Source organism: Drosophila sechellia, chromosome 2R (genome assembly GCF_004382195.2).
Source record: "Drosophila sechellia strain sech25 chromosome 2R, ASM438219v1, whole genome shotgun sequence".
Taxonomy (NCBI): domain Eukaryota; kingdom Metazoa; phylum Arthropoda; class Insecta; order Diptera; family Drosophilidae; genus Drosophila; species Drosophila sechellia.
Genome location: NC_045950.1, coordinates 19,013,494 through 19,033,761, shown reverse-complemented (window position 1 = coordinate 19,033,761; position 20,268 = coordinate 19,013,494). Strand labels below are relative to the sequence as shown.

The following is a 20,268-nucleotide window of genomic DNA, read 5'->3' as shown; positions in this document are numbered from 1 at the left end:
TCTGCCCCGCTTTGCACCGCGGTAAGCAAAATCCCCGCTTTGAGCCCCCCTGGTTCTTCAATTCATTCACTCATTGCAGTCGGTGCATTTCAAACGCAGTCGGCGTTTTAATGACACGCGCAATTCACTTCGCCCGGCCAATTTGCCAATTTGTCACCGAAAAGTAAAACCGCATCGGGAATTGCCAAATTCTGGATGAACAGCGAAGCCGCAGGAAGAGATGGAGGAGGTGGCCCTCAGCCGCAGTCATTTATTCGATTCGGGGAGTGTGACTTTGCTCTAATCGTGACTTTCACAATCAACCTTCAGAAAGGTTTTCGAAGACGAAGACGACGACGAGTAGCGTGTACCAGGCGCAAAATGGGTTGCAGACGGGCAGCAAATGTGGCGGAGCAGCCAACGGGGGGAATAAACTAACAACTTTTCAAAGCGTTTACTTTGGCGCTTCATCGAATAATATTTCTCACGTTCTATTTCTTTGTTGCTGCTGCCGAGGCTGTTCCTCAATTTTTCCCCCGATCTCTGTTTTTGTTTATCGTCTTCTGGCACTGGCAGATTGACTGGGTGCAGGGCATCAATAGACGACAGGCCAGGTCGGATTGGTTTAGTTTATAATTCGATCGCCCATCTGCTTTCTCAGTCTCTTTGTGCCGCAGTAATTTTGATCGGCTCGATATTTCGGGGGAACTTTTTCACGACCAGCAATGGAATATGAAGTAAGAAAATTGTATTTCATGCATCGATCTTGTCAAGATTGTCATCGGAAGTGAAGAAAATTCTGGCCATGGTCGTTTCCAAGAAGTCAGTTTCGGGCTGGCAATTGTTGTAATTTCTGTAATGGATAAAGGTGGCTATAAAAAATAAGTTACTTAATTATTACGCATCCGTTAAAAACTCTTTATCAGAATAGTGAATAGTTTCACTATGTATGTACATTTATAAAGTTATAGAATTATCTTTATAACTTTAACCCACTTATTCCGCCCAGGTTAGATTTTATAACCTATAACTGCGTGTTCCGAGAATCCTAAGATACTTTAATAACAAGGATAAAAATCAGCCAATTCTGCCAAACTCCTTTATCCACAATTATAATCCAATTAAAGTTATATATCGTCTAATGGGCACGTTAATGGTAATGGGACATAAAAGCAAAAAACAGAGGGGAGGGGCGGCACGGAATCCTAAATCAATTTCCTGTCAGCCATCAACGAGTTTCATTCAAATTCCTGTGTCCACGACTCCGTGGGGATTTGGCCATTGAACAGAGGAAAGGAACTATGTAAATGCCTGCAATCTCCATTTGGCATTGCCGTTTGGCCATTCCCATTCATTAGGTGGCCATTTCAATTAAGCCATAAAAGCCAAATCTGAACTGAAGACCAATTTTCCAAATCCATCCCATTTTTCCCTGTTCCCATCGTTTTTCCAGGCACAATGTTATTGCCTTTGCATGTTGGAAATCATAAAAATGTTAAATGACAAGCGGGCGCATGTTCATTTTAGCGTTGTCCGTCTGTAGTTGCATTTGCTGCTGTTGTTGTCGTTGTCGTTGCTCTTGTGTTTGTTCGCATTGTCAAATTGCGATCAAAAACGCAACAAAAGAAACATGCCACACGGAGCCCGGCCAGTCGGCATCGCAGCCTCTCGGACCAGCAGCATCATGAATCAAAGCCAAAAGCCTAGCCACCATCAAACACTCCTAACTTTTAGTGAGCAGCAACAACTTCCCCCCAAAAACAACAGACACAACAACCCGCGACAACCAGAATCAGCTGAATGCGTTTTAACGGCTACTTGTCTTTAGCTATTTATTGAAAGGATTTTCAACACTCGCACGGGGAGCCAAGGAGATACCTGACTCAAGAGGTCTCGTGCACTGGGAAAAATGGATGTCAAGTGGAAAATTCTTCAGACTTATAAAGTTCGATTAAATGCAATTAGATGGCAAGTTAAGGTTAACCAAGTCAAGGATGTAAACTAAAGGCTTTAGTCTCTTAACCATAAAAGTGATTACAATTAAGTCCGTTAAGATATTTCATATTCATTCAATACTTTTGCAATTCGAACATCTCTTTTACTAAGCTTATTGGCCAACATTAACTCTCAGTGGCTCACTCCACTCAATCTGCGTTCGCTGCCTAAGTCTTTCGTTTGCTGCCTGCCAGTTGCTAGCGTCAGTCATTCATGCATTCAATCATTTAATTCAATTTGAAATTGTACAACAAGTCGCACATTTGCGCCTGCCACATGTCCACAACCCCGAGAGGGAGCCTCCGCTCCGAGACAGATCCAGACTGCGACTGGATTGGGACCAGGATTGGGATTGCTGCGGTAGTGGGACTCGAAATGGGAGCTGTGTGAGCCGGGCTGCTGAGCATTGATGCCACAGTGGGGCCGGGAAAAGACACACATTTGATTATGAAAAGTCTGCGTCTGCGTCTGCAACTGCAACTTTTGCTGCGTCTTGTGGCTGCAACCAAATCGATAAAAATAATTGGTTGGCTGTAGCTCAGCTGACTGCGACTGCAGCATCGTCGGCGACTTCGACTGCAACGTCGACTTTGCGCCAGCGCTCGAATTCTGTTGAATTTTCAGTTTGACATGGATTGCTGCTGTTGATCGGTTGGTCCCGATCAGGGATCACGTGGGGGGCTCGGGGGGACGACGACCATTACAACATGGACAGCAGACGTTGGCGGTTTTCCCACGTTCGTGAAAATATTTTTTCGAAAATTATTGGTAAAATAAAATTGTGCACATTTTGGTCTAACGATTTGAATGTGCGCGCTCTCTTACAAGGAAATTAAGGCTGGCGAATGGAGTAATGGAGTAATCCTAATGAAGCAATCCCCACAACTAACTACACACGGACACTATATAAATACGGCTGATGGATTCGATTGTGCAATCGGTGTGAGAAAACTCACTGATATGATATCGTTTGGCACTATAAATTCTTGAGATATTTTTGCACATTTGAAAGTAAAAGTACAGTGGGTATAAAAGGAAAGGAAAATATTTGATTCAGGATTTTCTCTAATAATTGTGAAAGGTTTCGGTGAAAGGATCACCCTATCACACATCATGTCAGTTTATTAGAATGATAACCTCGCGATAAGTTCAACACCATTAAAAGTTCTTGACTTGGTACATGATTCCAACCTTACACAATCCGGCAATTAGTTTCCTTATCATTAAACACCATTTAAGCCGGTTTTAGCCTCTCCGCCCAACGCTAGTTGCGTAACAAGTGGTTTGCCCTAAATCATCTTGCAAATCTGCAGGCAAGAGAAACGAGCGAAAATTCCTGCGCAAATTACGCAAAAGCTGGGAAAACAAATGTGAGCAAATTTTTATTTACTTAACGTGTGTAGCTGGTGACAGTTGTCACGGCCGGTAAGTAAAGAGTCGCACTCCAGCGGCTTGCACTTTAAAAAATTAATTGCCGAGATTTATGAGTCAGTTAGTGGATCGAATCGGGTCCGCGGGCCTCAGTTAAGTTGTATCTGCAGATGCTAGTCCAAGTCCAAGTCGAAGTTGGAGTCGGAGTCGGAGTGGGATTCAGCGTCTTAGTTGGACTTGGAGTCGGAGTGCGTGCTCAGTCCGTTAGGAGTTTAGAGTTGAGAGCCTTATAAGGCTGCCGCGCTTTATGCATAAGCTGAACCACATTTTCCAGCCACTTCACACTTTTATCAGTTTAAAATATGAAGCGGCAAGCTATGGGAAAATCTTTTATAGACCAACCTCCTCGGAAGACGGAGTTACCATCGGGGCACTAGAAAAGAGCCCCGCAGTAGAAAAGAGCCGACAGTCAATTGTGTGAGGAGAAAAGATTTGCGAGCTCCGATAAAGCCGAATGCAGTTGGATGCACTCGTGAGATGATGACGATGCCCATGAAGGAAATGGAGGTGGAGCTGGAAGTTGGGAGTCGGGAGTTGGAGCTGGGGGCTCAGTCTGGCTCTGCAGTCGGTTCGTTGAGAGAGTCGTTTCCCCCACAGCGATTTTTGATATCTCACCCCGGGCCGCCTTTGCGGTTTGTGCCCCACTCTCTATAATTAGACAGTAAACAATGCCACAGACAAAAGGCATTGGGTGCTCGTTTGGGGCGTGGCCAATAGCTCATACCTCATACAACGCCAGACACACACAAGCACCGGTTCAAGCCAATGGGCAATCAAAATCAGCGACAAATTGTGCATTTTGTGGTCACAAATTGAGTTAACGCTGCCAAATTAGCGGCATGAATTTATCGCTCGGCCAACGGCCAACAACAAAACCAACTGGCCAAACGCAAAAGCAAAGTCGGAGCGGGATTCGATTCGGGTTCGGATCCGGACTCGGACTCGCAGCCAAGCTTTAATTAAGTCTTTACCAGGCCAGCCACTCGGGCAGCGGCAGCCGTTGTTACCACACACTGCGAGAAATTGCCCCGTTCCGAATCGACCCCATCCGTGGACCATTTTTCGGAAACTCCGGCCATCGTTAACCACACGATTTTCCGCTTTGGGCCATTAAGAGCTTAGAGACCATGGAAAATCGGCTTTGACAGTGACTGAGTGAAGTATTATGGAAATTAAAATGGGGTTTTCAGTGGGCAATTAATTAAGTCTAAGATTTTATCAAATTTAGAATGAGGGAGGGAAAACTATTGATTGTTTAAATAAGTATATTTTATAAAGTAAACAAGAAGTTCTTCAGCATACCTATGAATACATATCTAAAATGAAAGATTTTCTTTAAGTGCACGTCTGGGATAGCCAGCTACATTTGAAATTGGGTGCACCACGGCCAGGCTGCTCGCTTAAATAAATAAATCTGCTCGGGTTGCTGCTGCTGCAGCTCACTGTGGCCAGCAACAATTGGCGCTCTCCTCTTGCCACCAATAAAAGATCGCAGCTCGCTGATTTGACAGGTGAACAATTTTGGGGTTGGGCAGTTTTGGGTCCGAGCTGCGAGCTCCGAGCTGCGGCATGTGTCGCTGCCTCTCGTTGTTGCCGCTGCTGCTGTTCAGGTGCTGCTCAGGTGCCCACCCACCTGGCTTCGATTGGCGGTAACATTTGTTTTGCTCGCCAGATTATTTCAACAAACTGGTGACAACAAATTAATTTAAAAGATTGCCCAGATATCGGCTCGGTTTGTATTTTACTTACTTTGTTAGCCTCCTTAGCAGCAGCATCGGTGGGTGGTTGTTAGCTCAATTGATAACTGCAGGAAGATAGCTGGCAGCAGGGAGCTGGGAACTAGCAGATATTTTATGAATACTTTATGGTGGAGTGTGGGAATGGTGGAAGATGGCAGTCCTCAGATTGCAACTCAGGCGATTTATACATCCTTACTCAGGGTTGGTGTATTTCAACTCTTAATTGGTACTTGGGTACTCTTAAATATGATACCTTAACACTCTTGATCGTCTAGTGACTAGTGAGACAATCTTCCGAATCAATTACATCTTCATTGAATTACTAATCCCTTATAAACCTGATCATTTCAATTCAATCATTTCCGCTACGGAATAACTCATCACTTCTGTCATTCGCTAAGTCTCAATAAGCAAACTGTTGTGTTGTTTTCAAAACCACAAAACCAAAATTGATTGCACACTTCAAATACCATTGAAAAGGCGCATGACGGATGCGATCGGATCGAGCGTAGAGACAGCTCAAAATAAATAGTGCCTGGCCGGGCCATAAATAAAGCGGAGCCAGCGAAAAATGTGCCGAAATCGAACATTGAACATCGATTTTGCAAGGTCAAACGGAGGAATCGAAACTGGCTGTGGGATCGCCTGTCTTTGTGGCCGCATCGAAGCTCCCAGCCCGCTGCTAACTGCTAACTGCTGGCTGCCCGGGCCCTTAAACTTTTCAAAAGTCAACAGCAGTTTAAACTCGTTTGCAAAACGCCTCAGTGCCCCCCGCCGCGCTCTACACTCAATTTGTTTGCCCAGCGGCATTGAGAATTGGAGTGTCAAACTTTCAGCTTTCGATGCACGCCAGGATCCCGGGACCAGGCCAAAACCCATGGTCGCCAACTGATACAGAAACGATGCCACCACTACACGGAGAAATACTTTGATTATTCACTCTGAAAATATCTTATTTTTGGCATTATTGCCAAGATGATAGTCTCACTTTAAAAAGGAGTAACTTTTGTTGACCTGGTTACTCTTAATTGATTGTTGCATTCAAAGTTTCAGTTGCGTTAGAAGTGCAATTTAAGCAGTGAACATTATAGGTATTTAATTTCAACTACTGCTACTCATTTTTCTCAGTGCATTGACTCAGAGCAGGAGGTACTACAGCGGAGGCTGGCTGCGATGGCTTCTTGCTGGTTTTGTATTGACATTAAATGAAATAATCTGCGATGATTGTGCATTAGTTGCAGTCGGATGCTGTCCCATGGCCAGGGACTGGGGTAATAGTTCTAGACTGCTTGCTGCCTCATGCAGTGAGTTCCGCGAGGGGACTGGGGGCACTGGGGTGGCGATGGGAGGATGAGAGGACGGTAGGATGACTGCTCGTGGAGCATCGCTGGGTCGTGGTTCCCATGGCATGATTTTGCATGAAATAATGTGGCGCACGAGTGGGCGGGCAGATCCGAGCGGGGGGCCACTTGTCGTGGAGCAGTCGTTTTGGCATTGCCAAAGATACAAAGCACAGTGGGGCAAAGGTTTTATCAGCATCAATCAGTTCGGAAGATAAATTCAATGGTACTGTTAATGGCTAAATGACTTGTATGGAAGGGTATGATACATTTTAACTGAGATAGCTAACTTAATGGGAATGCGAAACCGATTTTTGAATCGTTAGTAGCCATTGATTCTCCGCCGGATTTCAAAGCACCATTAAGTTATTGGCAGTCCTTCATATTCTCATTTTGTAGCATACTTTTTCAACAAATCATTAGGTGGCCAGAACTACTTGGGAATTTTTTTGAGCAACAGAGAAACATTTATTCCTTTATGAATTAAATGGACTTTAAGCACGTGATAGCCTTAGATAGAAATTAATCCTAACAATAATCTCTTTTTTATAGTTTTAATGGATTTTCTAATAATTTTTTTTAAGGACCTGTATTAGCTATTAGATCCACCGTACCGCAGGCTAGTGTCGCGGATTCGCTGTTACTTTTTGGGAGCTTCATTCAGGCGCTTGTCTTTCGGTTTCTGTTTCTGTATTTCTGCTCCGTTCGGCTTGGGGTTTTCCGTTTTTCTGTTTCTGTTTCCAGCCGCCAAATTTGCGATGAAACAGGAACCGTTAACTGCGGCAATTTGTGCCTTCTCCCTCACTCGCTTTCCGTCTCCCTCTGCGAGGTGTCTTTCAGTTAGTTTCCCACGTTATAATTCGTTAGATTGCCAATGCTTTTTTCGGAGTAGTCGGACTCCAGCACTCGGATTGCTTTAGTTTTGGGAGGCCCCAGTTTGAAGTTCTACCGCTGATTGACGGGGCTGAATTTCCATTTTAGTGCATTAGGTTTAGTGCAATCTTCCAATATCTTTACTTAAACCAAGAACCTCAATATAGATTTTCCTAAAATTTGAAGTAGTACGTTTTTACAGGGTATTTCAAGCTTAGGATCACAGTTTCCCTCTTTTTTTTGGTGTTTTTTGGGAGGTTCCTGGGATTCCCAGGCCTTGGGTTGACACTAGGACTGGTGGCCAGTGGAGTGGGAATTGCGTGAGGAGAGGCCTTTCTCTTTTCACCTCTCTATTTCTCGTCGCCCGTCTCGCTCTTTTTCCAGCATCACGTGCAGGCAATTATTTTATCAATCATTTAGGCGCTGCCACAGGTAAATGTTGTAGTTGCAAGCTCCTCTTCGCCTGGCCAGTCGTCTGGGTTTTTTTCTTCTTTTTTTTTTTTGGCGTGGTGCTGCGGATCTTCAGTGGTGGTAGTGGTGCTGCTGCGGTGCTGCTGGTGGTGCTCAAACAGCGAAAACGCATTTAATGTCTGCTTAGTGTGATTACGACGCATTAATGCCGTGCTCTGCAGCCAAATGGCCAACAAACGTCCAGGCATCTCCACCTTGTCTATACGTTTTGTTGCTATTTTTTTGTTCGTGTTGTTGGTGTAGTATTTTTACTGTTTTACAGTCACCGGCCTCGTCTTCAACTTCTGCTGCAGTTGTTGTTGTTGTTGCTGTTGTTATATGTGTGTTAACTTTCAAATAAATTAAACATGAGGCCGGGATCATTTATTTCACTCGCTCCACCTAGCCAACGTGCTGCACAGTGAGAAAAGTGTGGCCCTAAGGTTTATAGGATTTATACCAATTAATTGAGGTATCTAATTGAAAGGAAGCATTTATAAAACTTCATATAGGCTTAGCATATGTCATAACTTGAGAGACTTCTTATTTTTAATTTCAAATATTACATACTCTATATTTAATATATATTTTCGGCTGTGTAAAACTAGCCAATATTACTAGTCGCTCGTTTGGGGCAAGCAGCAAGCTCATAACTACACTCGCACACACACACACACACGCGCGCTGCGCAATGTTTCTTCATTTTCACATTAAATGTGCAATCCCCGACATTTGTTTGAATTAACACGCGGCAATTACCGCTCACCAAGCCAAGCTCGAACTCAAACTTGGACTCCAACTCTACGGCCAGCCCCAAAAAGCTGGGAGCTCGGCGACCCAATTATCCCAGCGCCAACTTCGACTCAACCTCGAAGTGAGCCTTCCCAGAAGCGGCTGGCGAGGATCGGACCGAGCTCCATTTGGTGATTTGAGGGGTTGTAAAAGTCGGTGCTTAACTGCACAATCGATCAATCCGCCAATAATGACCCGGCTGATTGGGGGGTGCTAATTCCTAGATAAATAACATTAATTAATATCGTAAACTTGGTTTATTCGCCATAAACGTGATTAGGCGGCTACCTAATGAGCCATATGCGGTGGAGATCAGTCATTATGATAAATAATTAAAGGCACCATAAAGGACTTACAATATTGAATGGGCTAAGGACATGGACGCTTTCTATCGGCATGAAAAAGAATCATAAAAGTTACATATTATGATACACTTTTACATGCTATTTAAGGTAATAATTTTATCCCTCTCCATCATTCGATTCCCACACAAGCTATATAGATATTTTGAGTAAAACTTGCATTAAGCCCGCGCCTGCCAGCCCATCGATTACGTATGCCCATCAATAAATCAATGAAATGCTGCATAAAATGATCATTTAATGCACCATCCGATTCGATTCGAGCCCAATCAGAATTCCCGTCCACAGCGTTTCATATATACACAGATATGTATATATAGATATGTGGTAAAGTTGTGCCGACGCAGTGCAGCCGTAGAAAAAACCACTTAAACTGCTTTGCCGCTGTTTATCTCAGCCGGCAGACAAAGAAATGCATAAATTATTTCTCGCAGGCATTTTAAAGCGCCTGTTAGCCCAGTCGATTGCCCAGTGCAACTAGCAACTTGCGACTAGCAACTTGCAACTGGCAACTTGCAACCGATGGCCGAGAGCGACTCTGCCTACTTACTGGCCATTTAGAAAGCCTTCGCCTTCGCGGCCGTGTCCACGCTTTTGTCCATATTTGTACACAATTAGCAATGACACAAAAAAATAAAAAACGAAAAGGCCAGGGGAAAAACAGAATCGCGGCGGGCAAGTGGGGGAAAAAAAAGAAATACAAAATGCATACGTTAAGGAAACAAACTTCACACACCATAAATCGATTATCATTGCACACACACCCGTACGTACAGACATACCGACCATGGCGGGACACGCACACATATATAGGCATTAAATCAAATTGTGCATTTTACGCCTCGTCTGGTTTGTGCATAAATTTATTTATCGGCTTGTCCATCGACATTGGCTGCCGTCGCGTTATCGCACACGCATCCATGCCATCATCATTACCATCGGAATAATCGTCATTATCGCCGCAGCGATCGTCATCATCGTGATCGGCATTTGGTCATCGGACATCGGAGGACGGACAACGGGCATTGCGTATACGCCATGTGCGCGCGATCAGCTTGTGTCCGCTGTGCATGCATAAAATGTATAACAAAATTGTCATTAGCGCAATGCATTTGTTAAGCACTCACAGATCGGGGCGATAAGTGAAGGAACGGGGACTCCTTTATCCAGCTCCTGACCATCCAGCATCCAGCCAGCCAGTCATCCGACGATCCATGCAACCAAGCATCCAACCATCCATCCATCCATCCATCAACGCCAGGAGAGAGAACACGCGCTGACAATCAATGGCGACAAGCGAAGCTGCCTGAAACGGGTCCGGTTTTGGTTTGCAGGCAGGCCAGCTATTTCACACCTTCGCAGTGGTCTACACTTGAAAAAATTGGGACTTGATCCTCATAATAGCGAGCATACCATAGTTGTGGGTGAATAAAATCTTTTGTGGCTTACTGATTGGTCAGGATAGGATTAGTTCATTATTATAGTTACTTGTCATATATGAGTAGATTTTTCTCTGTGTGCATAAGCAGCTCTGGGATCCTGGCTCTTTGGCTTTTTTGGCCTGAACTGGGGACTTGGTGTAAAATGCCTGCATGATTGGCATTGCTTTTGTATCTTCGGCCATGTCCGTGTGTCGTCGCCGGCTTATTGACAATGCGTCAGGCGTTTGCTCCGCCGGCGGTGGTCAGCTTTGATGACTCCAGTTGGCCAGTTAGCCTGTTAGCCCGTCCGCCAGTTGGCCAGTCTGGCAGCTGAACAGAGAGATGGAGCTCAGCTGCGACGGAGCGGTCTAAAAACTAGTTGCGTTGACATACCAATTAACTTGACAAATACATAATTGGTAGCAAAAACAATTAAATGTCCGCTTTTTGCTGGCTTTCTGCTACCGCCTTTTGATCAAGAACTCCATGCGAGGCATGCCCCTAAACACACGACTCTGATCGACCATTTCGCTGTCAGCTTATGAGTCTCAGAAATTCATTTAAATTTATCTAGTTGTCAGCGTTTTTCTACCATTGCTCTAAGATATTTGCAAAATTTGCTCATAAAAAAGAAATCAACAAAAGCCAAAAACCAGCAAAAAACCTGTGGGAGTCGGGAGGATGAGGGGCTCCATTGGGAACTGGAGACCCGGGAGAGGGAGCAACGCTAACGAAGCGCCGCCAACGTCTTGCGATGCTGTTTGCTGATTTTCTTGTGGGCAGCCCTCGCTGACTGAGAATACCCTTTGGGATGGGAAGGTATTACGAATATGTCTTTAAGGATGATCAAGTGTTAATAGCTTAAAGAGCATTGCTTGAACCATGTTCCCGACTAAACAGGACTCAATTCCAAATACAAAGTAAGCTAGGCAACCTTCCAATTTCAACACAGTTTTGATTTTAATCACTATAGATCATAGATCTGCCAAAGTAAAGGGCATTTCAGATTCGCCAGCCCAGACTTTGTTGACTTTACTGGGCTTATTTGAGCTGGCTCCTTTGGCAGGTGCAGTTTGCATTCGCTGTGTTGTTGCTCATTAGTTTTTTCCCTGCTGCCACGGAGTCTACGTCTGTTACCATTTTGGGCTGGCTGGGAATCGGGCGCTGGATTAGCAGGTAAGGTAAGGTAAGGTAGGCTAGCCGCCAAAAGGAAAATCGAAATGTTTTGCAGTGTGCAGTGTGGGAAAACTTTTATTTCAAGGTTCAAAAGACGCCCGCAGAGTGTGAAAAATGGCTGAAACAAAAAGCCAAAGTGGCTGGCGGAGGGTACGCTATAATGGTGGCGATTCCGACCGATTTCGACCGACCGACCGACCGACGGACTACTGCCCCCACGGCGTATGCGCAATGCCATAAATCCAATGTGACTCGTCGGTGGCCCAAAACGTATCGGAGTCAAAGTTGGTCAACTGATGTGGCTGTGGCCCAGAAAGCGAACGGTTCATGTGTGAAAATTGCTGACTGCAAGAGATGCAGACACGGACACGGATACGCAGCCATGTTGTTTCATAATTATAAGTTAAATACGACAGTTTCGTATAAAAATCAACTAGTAAATCAACGTAAGCTCGCCTGGCAATTAACTGGCTAGAAACGTAACACACGTTGGATGTTAGTGGTGCTCGGTGCTCAGTGCTTGGTGCTTGGTGGTGCCTTCTGGTGCTCTGGTGGTGCTTGGCCAAGCACGTCGCCAAGTTGAGCCCGGAATCGGACTTGGAGCCAAGTTGAGCTGCGCTGCCCAAGCCAGCCAAGCGAACTGTCAATTATAACCAATCGCACACCAAGTGCACATTAAACCCTATCAACTGTTTTTGTAATTTATTGTTCGCCTGGGTTTTTCTCTCTCCCCGACGCTCCTCATTTCTAAACTTGCAACTCTTGCAGTCGCATTTGGTGCGAGATCCGCATTGCACACTGCACACACACCGCACACGCTGGCACAGTGGGCTCCGCACAGTGGGCTACCTATTGGAAATGGAGACTATAAATTGGCTTGAAAAAGCTCTTACAGATGGTGAAAATATATCAAGAAATCTATTTAATGTCATAAGTTTTTTATATGTTTCTTTATTGCGATTGTGGCTCAAAATGATTTATTAGGAGTTTTAAATATATTTACTTTACTCTTTTAATTAGCAGATCATAGAATATAACATTACATTTATCCTATAGTTATGTGATGGCCTATTACAAATTACTACAAATATTTGCTGGCAGTTGCACACATAATAATGTGTTCACATAATCTCAGCTCTCGTTTAATAAAGTTTCAAGTTTCAGACTGGAAAATTAGTTACTCCCAGTTCTGAGAAATTATCGACTAAATGTAGTTCCCTTACCCACTTACTTTCCACCACGGTTCCCTCTCTCCGGCGATGACTACTTTTCTTGGCTTGGTCTGGGGACGATCTGGCCTCATCATAATTATCGCCGACTGCGGCTGGGGCGGCACGTTCGACTACGCACACTAACGGAGGGGGCGGTCCGAAGGAGTAGAGGGGTAGGGGGATGGGGCGGTGAAGATGGGGGTTACCGGCTGCTCAACGTAAATCTAGCTAAGTCAAATGAGCAGTTTATGGCCACAGCGACGACCATTTGAAGACGCGCCAAAGGAGCCCGAGATGGAGGAGCCTGTCTATATCGCATCGCTTTGGATCCCATCGCATCGCATCGCATCGGATCGGATCTGCCGGGTGCCACTTGGGGGCAACATTCACTTTTTTTATTGCACCACTTTGGCAATAGGCACAAGTGTGATTTCAAATCTCTGGGTCGCCCGGTGCTTGGTGTTTTGGAGTTAGCTGTTTGTGGCCTGTTGCCTATTGCCTGCTGCCTGCTGAATGTTCCCTGTTGCCAAAGCCAAATTGGCAGAAATATGAAGTCAGCGTGTGCATTTCGGTAAAAGCGGTGATTACACACACACACACACATTCGGATGTATGGTATACCCGCGATTGGACAGGAGAATGGCCATTTGGGAGACGAGAAATATATGACAGCCGGCGAGTTGGCACATAATGCGCATTAGCATACGCCACCGTAGCATCCAGTTCCCTTCTCTCTCAAATCTTCACTGCCACAACTACTGCTGCACCGAACTTCCCTTTCCAGCAATTGCAAATGGGGCAAGCGGAAAAGACACAGAAACTGCAAATGCAACAGCAACAGCAACAGCAAACAGCACTGTGGGCTGACGTTGATGGCCAGTTCAATTAAATGTCATCAATTTTAATAACGCGCCTGCCTGGGCTAACGGACCTCAACCCGGGGCCACTCTACCTGCCTCCCTCGAAACTACAGTCCTACTTCGGGAACAATGCCTCCCTGTGGTCGAAGGTCCAGGCTAGAAACATGGTTAATGAAATAATGAAAGTTTTAAATGTTAAATTGCTGAATATATTAATTTATCTAGAAAATATCGATGTCTGTCATCGAGATATACAGTTTTGAAATCTTGAAACCACATAGCCCAAGGATTCACTTCTAATTGCCTTTATTACAACATGATGTAAACACCTTTTTGGATGCTAAGTGATTTTATCATATTTTATCGTTTGTGCAACAAAAGAGGGACAGTGTTTCACTTAGCCAGGTCCTACTGTGAGTCCGCTACCTTGGGCACTGTAACCCGGTGCTGGAGAAACAAAACGCTCGCTGGCATGGAAATTACAAATGCATCAAGCCAGGGCACACATGTGCAGACAGTCGCAAACGCACTTGAGGCACTTGAGGCTAAGAAACCAGCGGACCAACGGACCCCATTCTCTGCTTGGCCGGTCAGTTTAGGCCTGGTTCGGATGGTCTGGTTGCTGTTGTTTCTGTTGTTGGCCATGTGGCCCTCGGTCATGTGGAGTTTGCAGGCTTGACAAAGCACTTAAGCCTGGGTCACTTGTACAGATCGCCGCGATCCCCTTTCGCCTGCCTTTTGTTTTGGCCACTGACAAACGAGCTGCAACGCCGAGAAGAGTGAAAATTGAATGTGCTTAGCAGGCCAAAAAATCGCTGGCTGACTTGGGGCAACGGGATTAAGCTTTAAATACTTTTTCAGCCTGGACTTCGGTTTTAATTTGTCAAACTTTCTGTTAAACGCTAACTAGTGCTGTGATGTGTTGGTACTCTTACTTCCTTCATAGTTTTGTAATATTACAAATCTTTAAATTAAATATATACCTTATTTTCACCGCCATGCTGGCAACTAAAAACCCCTAGTTCAAATAATTCAGTTAGGAAAGAAGCCTCGCAAATCTTAAGCCGCGACAAGTGGCCAAGTGGAGTGGCAAGCCTGGGCAAACTTCTGCAAGATTTCGGATTGCTCAGCCGCGTGGGGCACCCTTCAAGCCGAGGGGAAGGTGGGGCTTTGGGGACCGACGGCAGCAGCAGCTGCAGTTTGGCGGCAATTGATGTTGATGTCGCGGGCGCCAAAATCGACACACTTGTCCCAACTGCAACTGGAACTGCAACTGGCAGCCGAAAGTGGCAGCAGTCGTCGTCTGGAGCGCAGAGTACAGGTTAAATGGATCACGACTGCACGGATTCGCTGTCCGTCTGAGTCGGAATCCGACTCTTGGACACTCGTCTCCATCTCCATCTCCGTCTCCAACTTCGACTTCGCCTCTTGGAGTCTCCGTCCGTCCGTCGGCGCTGTCTGCTGGCCATAAAATACGCGACATGCAAACGTTTTTGATGCAATGAGGCGGTCGAATGAAATTAGGAAATTGTGTAAAGACTCCCGACTGACAGGCAAAAGTTTTCCCGGCCAGCTGGTTCCCTTTTTCTGCTCTTCAATTGGCATTACGCCGCATTCTAGCTTAGATTAGCAAAATTCATATTTATTGGTTAATAAATTCGGTTATTGTAGACATTTTGAAATCAATCTATATATTTGCAATAAGTATTCCTATCCTTGCATTCTACATAATATCCAAATTTCTTAAAAGAATCGCAGTACCCAACATAGCCAGGGTATCACGATGTTCGGCTTATTAAGTTAGTTAGCCTGCCTTGTTTTTTGGTTGGTAGCTTGGCTCAGTTTGCGGTTCATTTACGAGGCTCATTAGGCATTGGCGCCCATAAAGTTGGCCCCGCCATTTGGCCATTTTGTTCACCGAATCTCAATGGGTTTTCTCAAGCACTCTAACTCTGTTTCCCCCCATTTTTCGCCCCGCAGCGAGCACTTCGCATGGGAGCAGCAGTAGCAGCTACAAATTCTCGTCGGCCAACAAGGCAGTTGGCTATAGCAATGGCAAGCCGGGCGGATCCTCCGGCTCGTCCTCGTCCTCGGGCTTCGGAGCGGGCTCAGCCGGATCCTCGTCTTTGGGCGCTTTTGCTGCCCAGCAGCAGCAACAACTGTATGCCTCCTCCGGAGTGTCCAAGTTGCCATTCTCGCCGTTCTTCGCGGCCTCGCCATTCTTTTTCACCTATCGACGGATCAGCGGAAGCGGAAGTGGACACGGCACCGGAAGTGTCAGCGTCAAGCAGGAGGACAACAACAACAGCTGCAGCTACAATAACGGCAGCAGCAGCGGCGGCGCAGGATCTGCGGCGAATAGCATGCAGGACTACGAGAGCAAGTTCTCGCTGCTGAGCCTGTTCAAGAATCCCTACAAGTTCGCCGGCGGAGATGGCCAGGCCTCGCGCAAGACCTCGCCCACTGGCGGCTCCAGCAAGCCCCTGGCCTCCAACTCCTCGCCCAGCTGGAAGAGCTACGTCGGATCAGCATCGCCCCACGCCGCCCTAAATCCCGCATTCGGGGGCATGGGTCGGGGGGCGACGCGCAAGGATAGCAGCAGCTTCAGTGGGATTAACTTTGGAGGCGGCAGCTCCGCCTTCGGATTCACCACCTCCTCCGATTCGATGGCCAACGGCGGCTACAATGATCTCTCCAAGAACCGCAAGGTGCACAAGTGCGACACCGAAGGATGCGACAAGGTGTACACCAAGAGTTCGCATCTCAAGGCGCACAAAAGAACGCATACAGGTGAGTTTCAGTTTGACCAAATCCATTTATAATTTAACTTAGTCAGTATGTAACTAAACTATATTTATTAGTTATTCGATAACCTATTGACTAGCCTAATGAACTCCTCATCTCCGCCAGGTGAGAAGCCGTACGTGTGCACGTGGGAGGGCTGCATCTGGCGCTTCGCCCGGTCGGATGAGCTGACCCGGCACTACCGGAAGCACACGGGGGTGAAGCCCTTCCGCTGCCAGCTGTGCACCCGGAGCTTCAGCCGCTCGGACCACCTGTCGCTGCACATGCGCCGCCACTGAGGATTTGGAACTGCCGATCTGGCCATACTCATACTCGTACCCGAACTACTCACATCCGAGAATACTCATCTGAGATGCTGTCGTGGAGCAGCTCTTGATTATTTATATGCACTCGAATCACTTCCATTGATCATTCACTGAGACCGATATTCCATGTCGCCTAAGTAGCTCAATTTAGACCTTAAGAGGGCTCAAAGCCCAACTTAGATGTAGTTAGAGTGTAGTTTTGTGGCGGAAAGATTTGTAAAATTTTTCACATTTTAAGCCCAGAGACAATTGCCTTCAGAAGCCAAGTTAACAAAGTGGATTTTTACCTACTATACATAGACATATCTCCATAGTTAAATATATTCATACGGATAGTTTTGGATTGGTGCTAGCAACTTGCGTGTACATAGTTCTAGATAAACATATACAGCCCCTGGAGCGGTAAGATGAAATTTAACTAATTTTAGATCAAATTTTTATTGGTTATTAAGTAGAAAATTGTATACAGAACAATAACAAAAGAGGCAAAACAATCCGAAAAGCAAAGCAATATTTATATACATATATAGAAACACTCTAATCTGCAGGGTGTTTTCATCATTTTGTACTATACGCATATGGTGGAGTGATAGTTGATGAGGATTTTTACTTAAAGGGGATCGATGAGGGAAGTGTTTGATAGCGTCTTTTGATAAAACATTGATAGTTCGAAGACTAAAGGTACGATGCTCTTATAAAAAAGCTAAACCATGGGTGCCTTTAATTCTATAACATATTTGATAAAATTAAGATATTATTTTTAATTTCTTTCTTCTTCTGTTAATCCTATAAGTACATTTTTCACCATGTAGAAATATCTACGCATACGCTTTAAGCTGCCTTATAGCCACGCAACGCACTGTATTCCCTGGCGAACCCCAATAGCAATTTGCCTCATACCAACTGTCATCATAGATTTTAGCACACTCATAGACCAACATACACACAAAAGCAAACAAATTGTATTATTTTTTGAGAAATAAAAGAAAAGCGAATACTTTTTTGTACCAAACGAAGCCTTGGCCGTGCTCATTACGGGATAGCTGGCCAAATCCGCACTCCGAATCCAAATCCGCCGAGCATTTTCATTTGAATGAAAAATCAATTGGCGCACAATGGGGCTGCGGTTAGCCCACAAGTGTGCCCCTGGGTTCCCCACACCCCCGTGCCCCACCGATGGAGATGTGTGGCAAGTTGTCAGCGACTGCCGGCCGCCTTTTGCTCTTGCTTTGGCTTTTGCTGTGCTTTGTGGCACGGCACGCACTCCCCGCCAATTGCAATTGTCCAGGGGAGCATTGTCGTCGTTTGTCGTCTTTTGCAACTTTGCAACGTACGACTGCGCGTTGTTTGCAATAATAAAGATGACAAATTTCTCGTCATTTGTAATTTCAATGCGAGAAGCCGGAGCTTTGGAGCCGCGGAGCTCTAGAGCCATGGAAGCTGGATCTTGGGCCTGGCTAATACGCATAACTGGTTGGCTAGATACCGTCGTTGGTGGATGACACCTGCAGCGGAAATCAGTGCATGAATAACGCTCTCGGCCATTAAGGCACAATTGTGAAATATTACGCATACGCCATGGCAATTTATTGGTAAATTAATAACCGAATACAAGGCACCCGACAGTAGCGACTACCACCACTGCTACTGCCGTTTATATTTTTCTTCAGCTCTTGGTGGTGCTGCTGCCGTCACCGCGTTTAGCATAAAGGTTAGACAAATATAACAGACCGGTTTTTTGGGTTAATTAATATGCCTTGGGTCAGGTCACTATTGCGGCGACTAGCGCCGCTGCGATGCTGGAGGATTGGACTCGGATTGGATGGGCTCGGGAGGTCAAGTTTAATGACCCACACACATATGCAAATGAGGAAAAGTAAATAAAGTGAGAAGGTGCCTTAATTAACACTGATCGACGCAGCAAATGCCCTGGAGCTACCCATTGGTCAACTCTTTTGTGCCGATGTAATGGGGATTTACCCATGGGAAAAGCGGTAATGATACCAAACCGAAGTTGGTCGGGAAGGTAGCAGTGAGATGGTGAGTAATAAATCAGTACAAGTATATCTTTCGACTTAGGATCATTTACTTTCATATTTACGTTGTGCAAGCGGCTATTAATTTCCGTTTTGAATAGCAATTTTCAATTTATTCGAATATAAACTATCTGGTGCCATAAAAACATTATGGTTCGCATATATTTTATGGGTCATCGTGCATGATTTGATCACATCGCGAATACCCCATGCCACCCAGTGCACAAATATCAATCGAATACATTTAGATAAGCATTGAAATCGCAGCGCTGCTCATTAAAGACCAATAAAGTCGCGTTGCGATGCAGCCACCAAGCGCTGTCGATCAACCGGAGGAGGACGCGGATGAAGTGGAGGATGGGAATGCTACAGTCCATCTGCGAGCGGGATCCACATTCGAGTATGTGTGGATCAGGCTGTCGGCAGCTGTCCATCAGGCAAAGAGCGCTCCAATAACCAAATCGCCCGGCCAGCAATTGAAGGAGTCTAAAGTTGGGGATTTTCAGTTTGCAGCATCCATATCCACATGCACCTTTACACAGAGAATAATTTCTAAGCCTAACTGATAAAAATGAGTATGGTATTATGCGCGAAAACTACATGGAGATCGAATCTATAAATATATGAGTCGTATAAATGTTTTACAATTTATATGCTAGTAGTAAAGCATATTTCCTTTTATGCTCTACTGAAAAGACTCTACAAATATTTCCGGTGCAGCTAGCCATCTACATCGAATTTTAATTTATTGTTATGCCTTTCTGCTGCCTTTTGGCTGCTGCAGATGCCGTTTGGAGTGGCAGGAGGAGATGGAGCTGGAGCTGGAGCTGGTGCTGGTTCTGGTCCTGGAGCTGGAGCAGTGGCTGTTTGGAGCTGCTGGTCGTCAGGTCATGTGCAATTTATGAAACGGCTTTGCATTGGCCGCGGCCTGATTTTTGAGACACATTTGGATTTGGATGACTGTCGCAACGGCGGCAACTGCGGCAACTGCGGGTTGCTGCTGCTTCTGTCCGTTTGATTTGTGATCGATTGTGTGTCGTTAGTTTGCGACATGGGGCATGAAATCTTTGACACCTAACGGTAAACGAACGGGCCGCGAGACCTCGGATCACAGCAGTGGGTGCCCCCCTTTTGGGCCCTCCCCCTGAGCCCCTTTAATACCAACCGCCCCCTGCCCCCCGCCATTAAATTGGAACGATGATGCCGGGGCAGCAGTTGTCAGTTGGCCAAAGTGTTTGGCAGTTTTGCCATTTATTTTACAGGTGAGTGAGCATAATGGACAGTTGCCCGTCGCAGCAGTCACAGCAGTTGCAAGTTGCTGGTTGCTGGTTGCTGGTTGCCGGTTGCAAGTTGCCAGTTGCCGGCTGGCGGTACATGCTGTGCGCTTTGGCGCAATTAAAAATGGAATCGTCTGGAGGAGGTCGCCTCATTTGACAATTGCCCGGTTCCCAAATACAGGCAAATAACCGTTTGAGCCTGTCTTCGCTTGGCCT

General features: G+C 45.7%; 1 protein-coding gene across 2 annotated transcripts in view; it reads left to right on the top strand.

Annotated features, from left to right (window-relative positions):
* The window catches only part of LOC6615637 (Krueppel-like factor 12), a 31,471-nt gene extending 13,716 nt beyond the window's left edge, over nucleotides 1-17,755 (top strand). For both annotated transcript variants that reach the window (XM_032715960.1, XM_032715959.1), the window contains 2 exons: nucleotides 15,610-16,419; nucleotides 16,540-17,755. In XM_032715960.1, the coding sequence (XP_032571851.1) occupies nucleotides 15,610-16,419; nucleotides 16,540-16,712 (983 nt within the window). In that variant the 3' untranslated portion in view covers nucleotides 16,713-17,755. The remainder of the gene's footprint in view (nucleotides 1-15,609; nucleotides 16,420-16,539) is intronic.
* The last annotated feature ends 2,513 nt before the right edge of the window (nucleotides 17,756-20,268 follow it).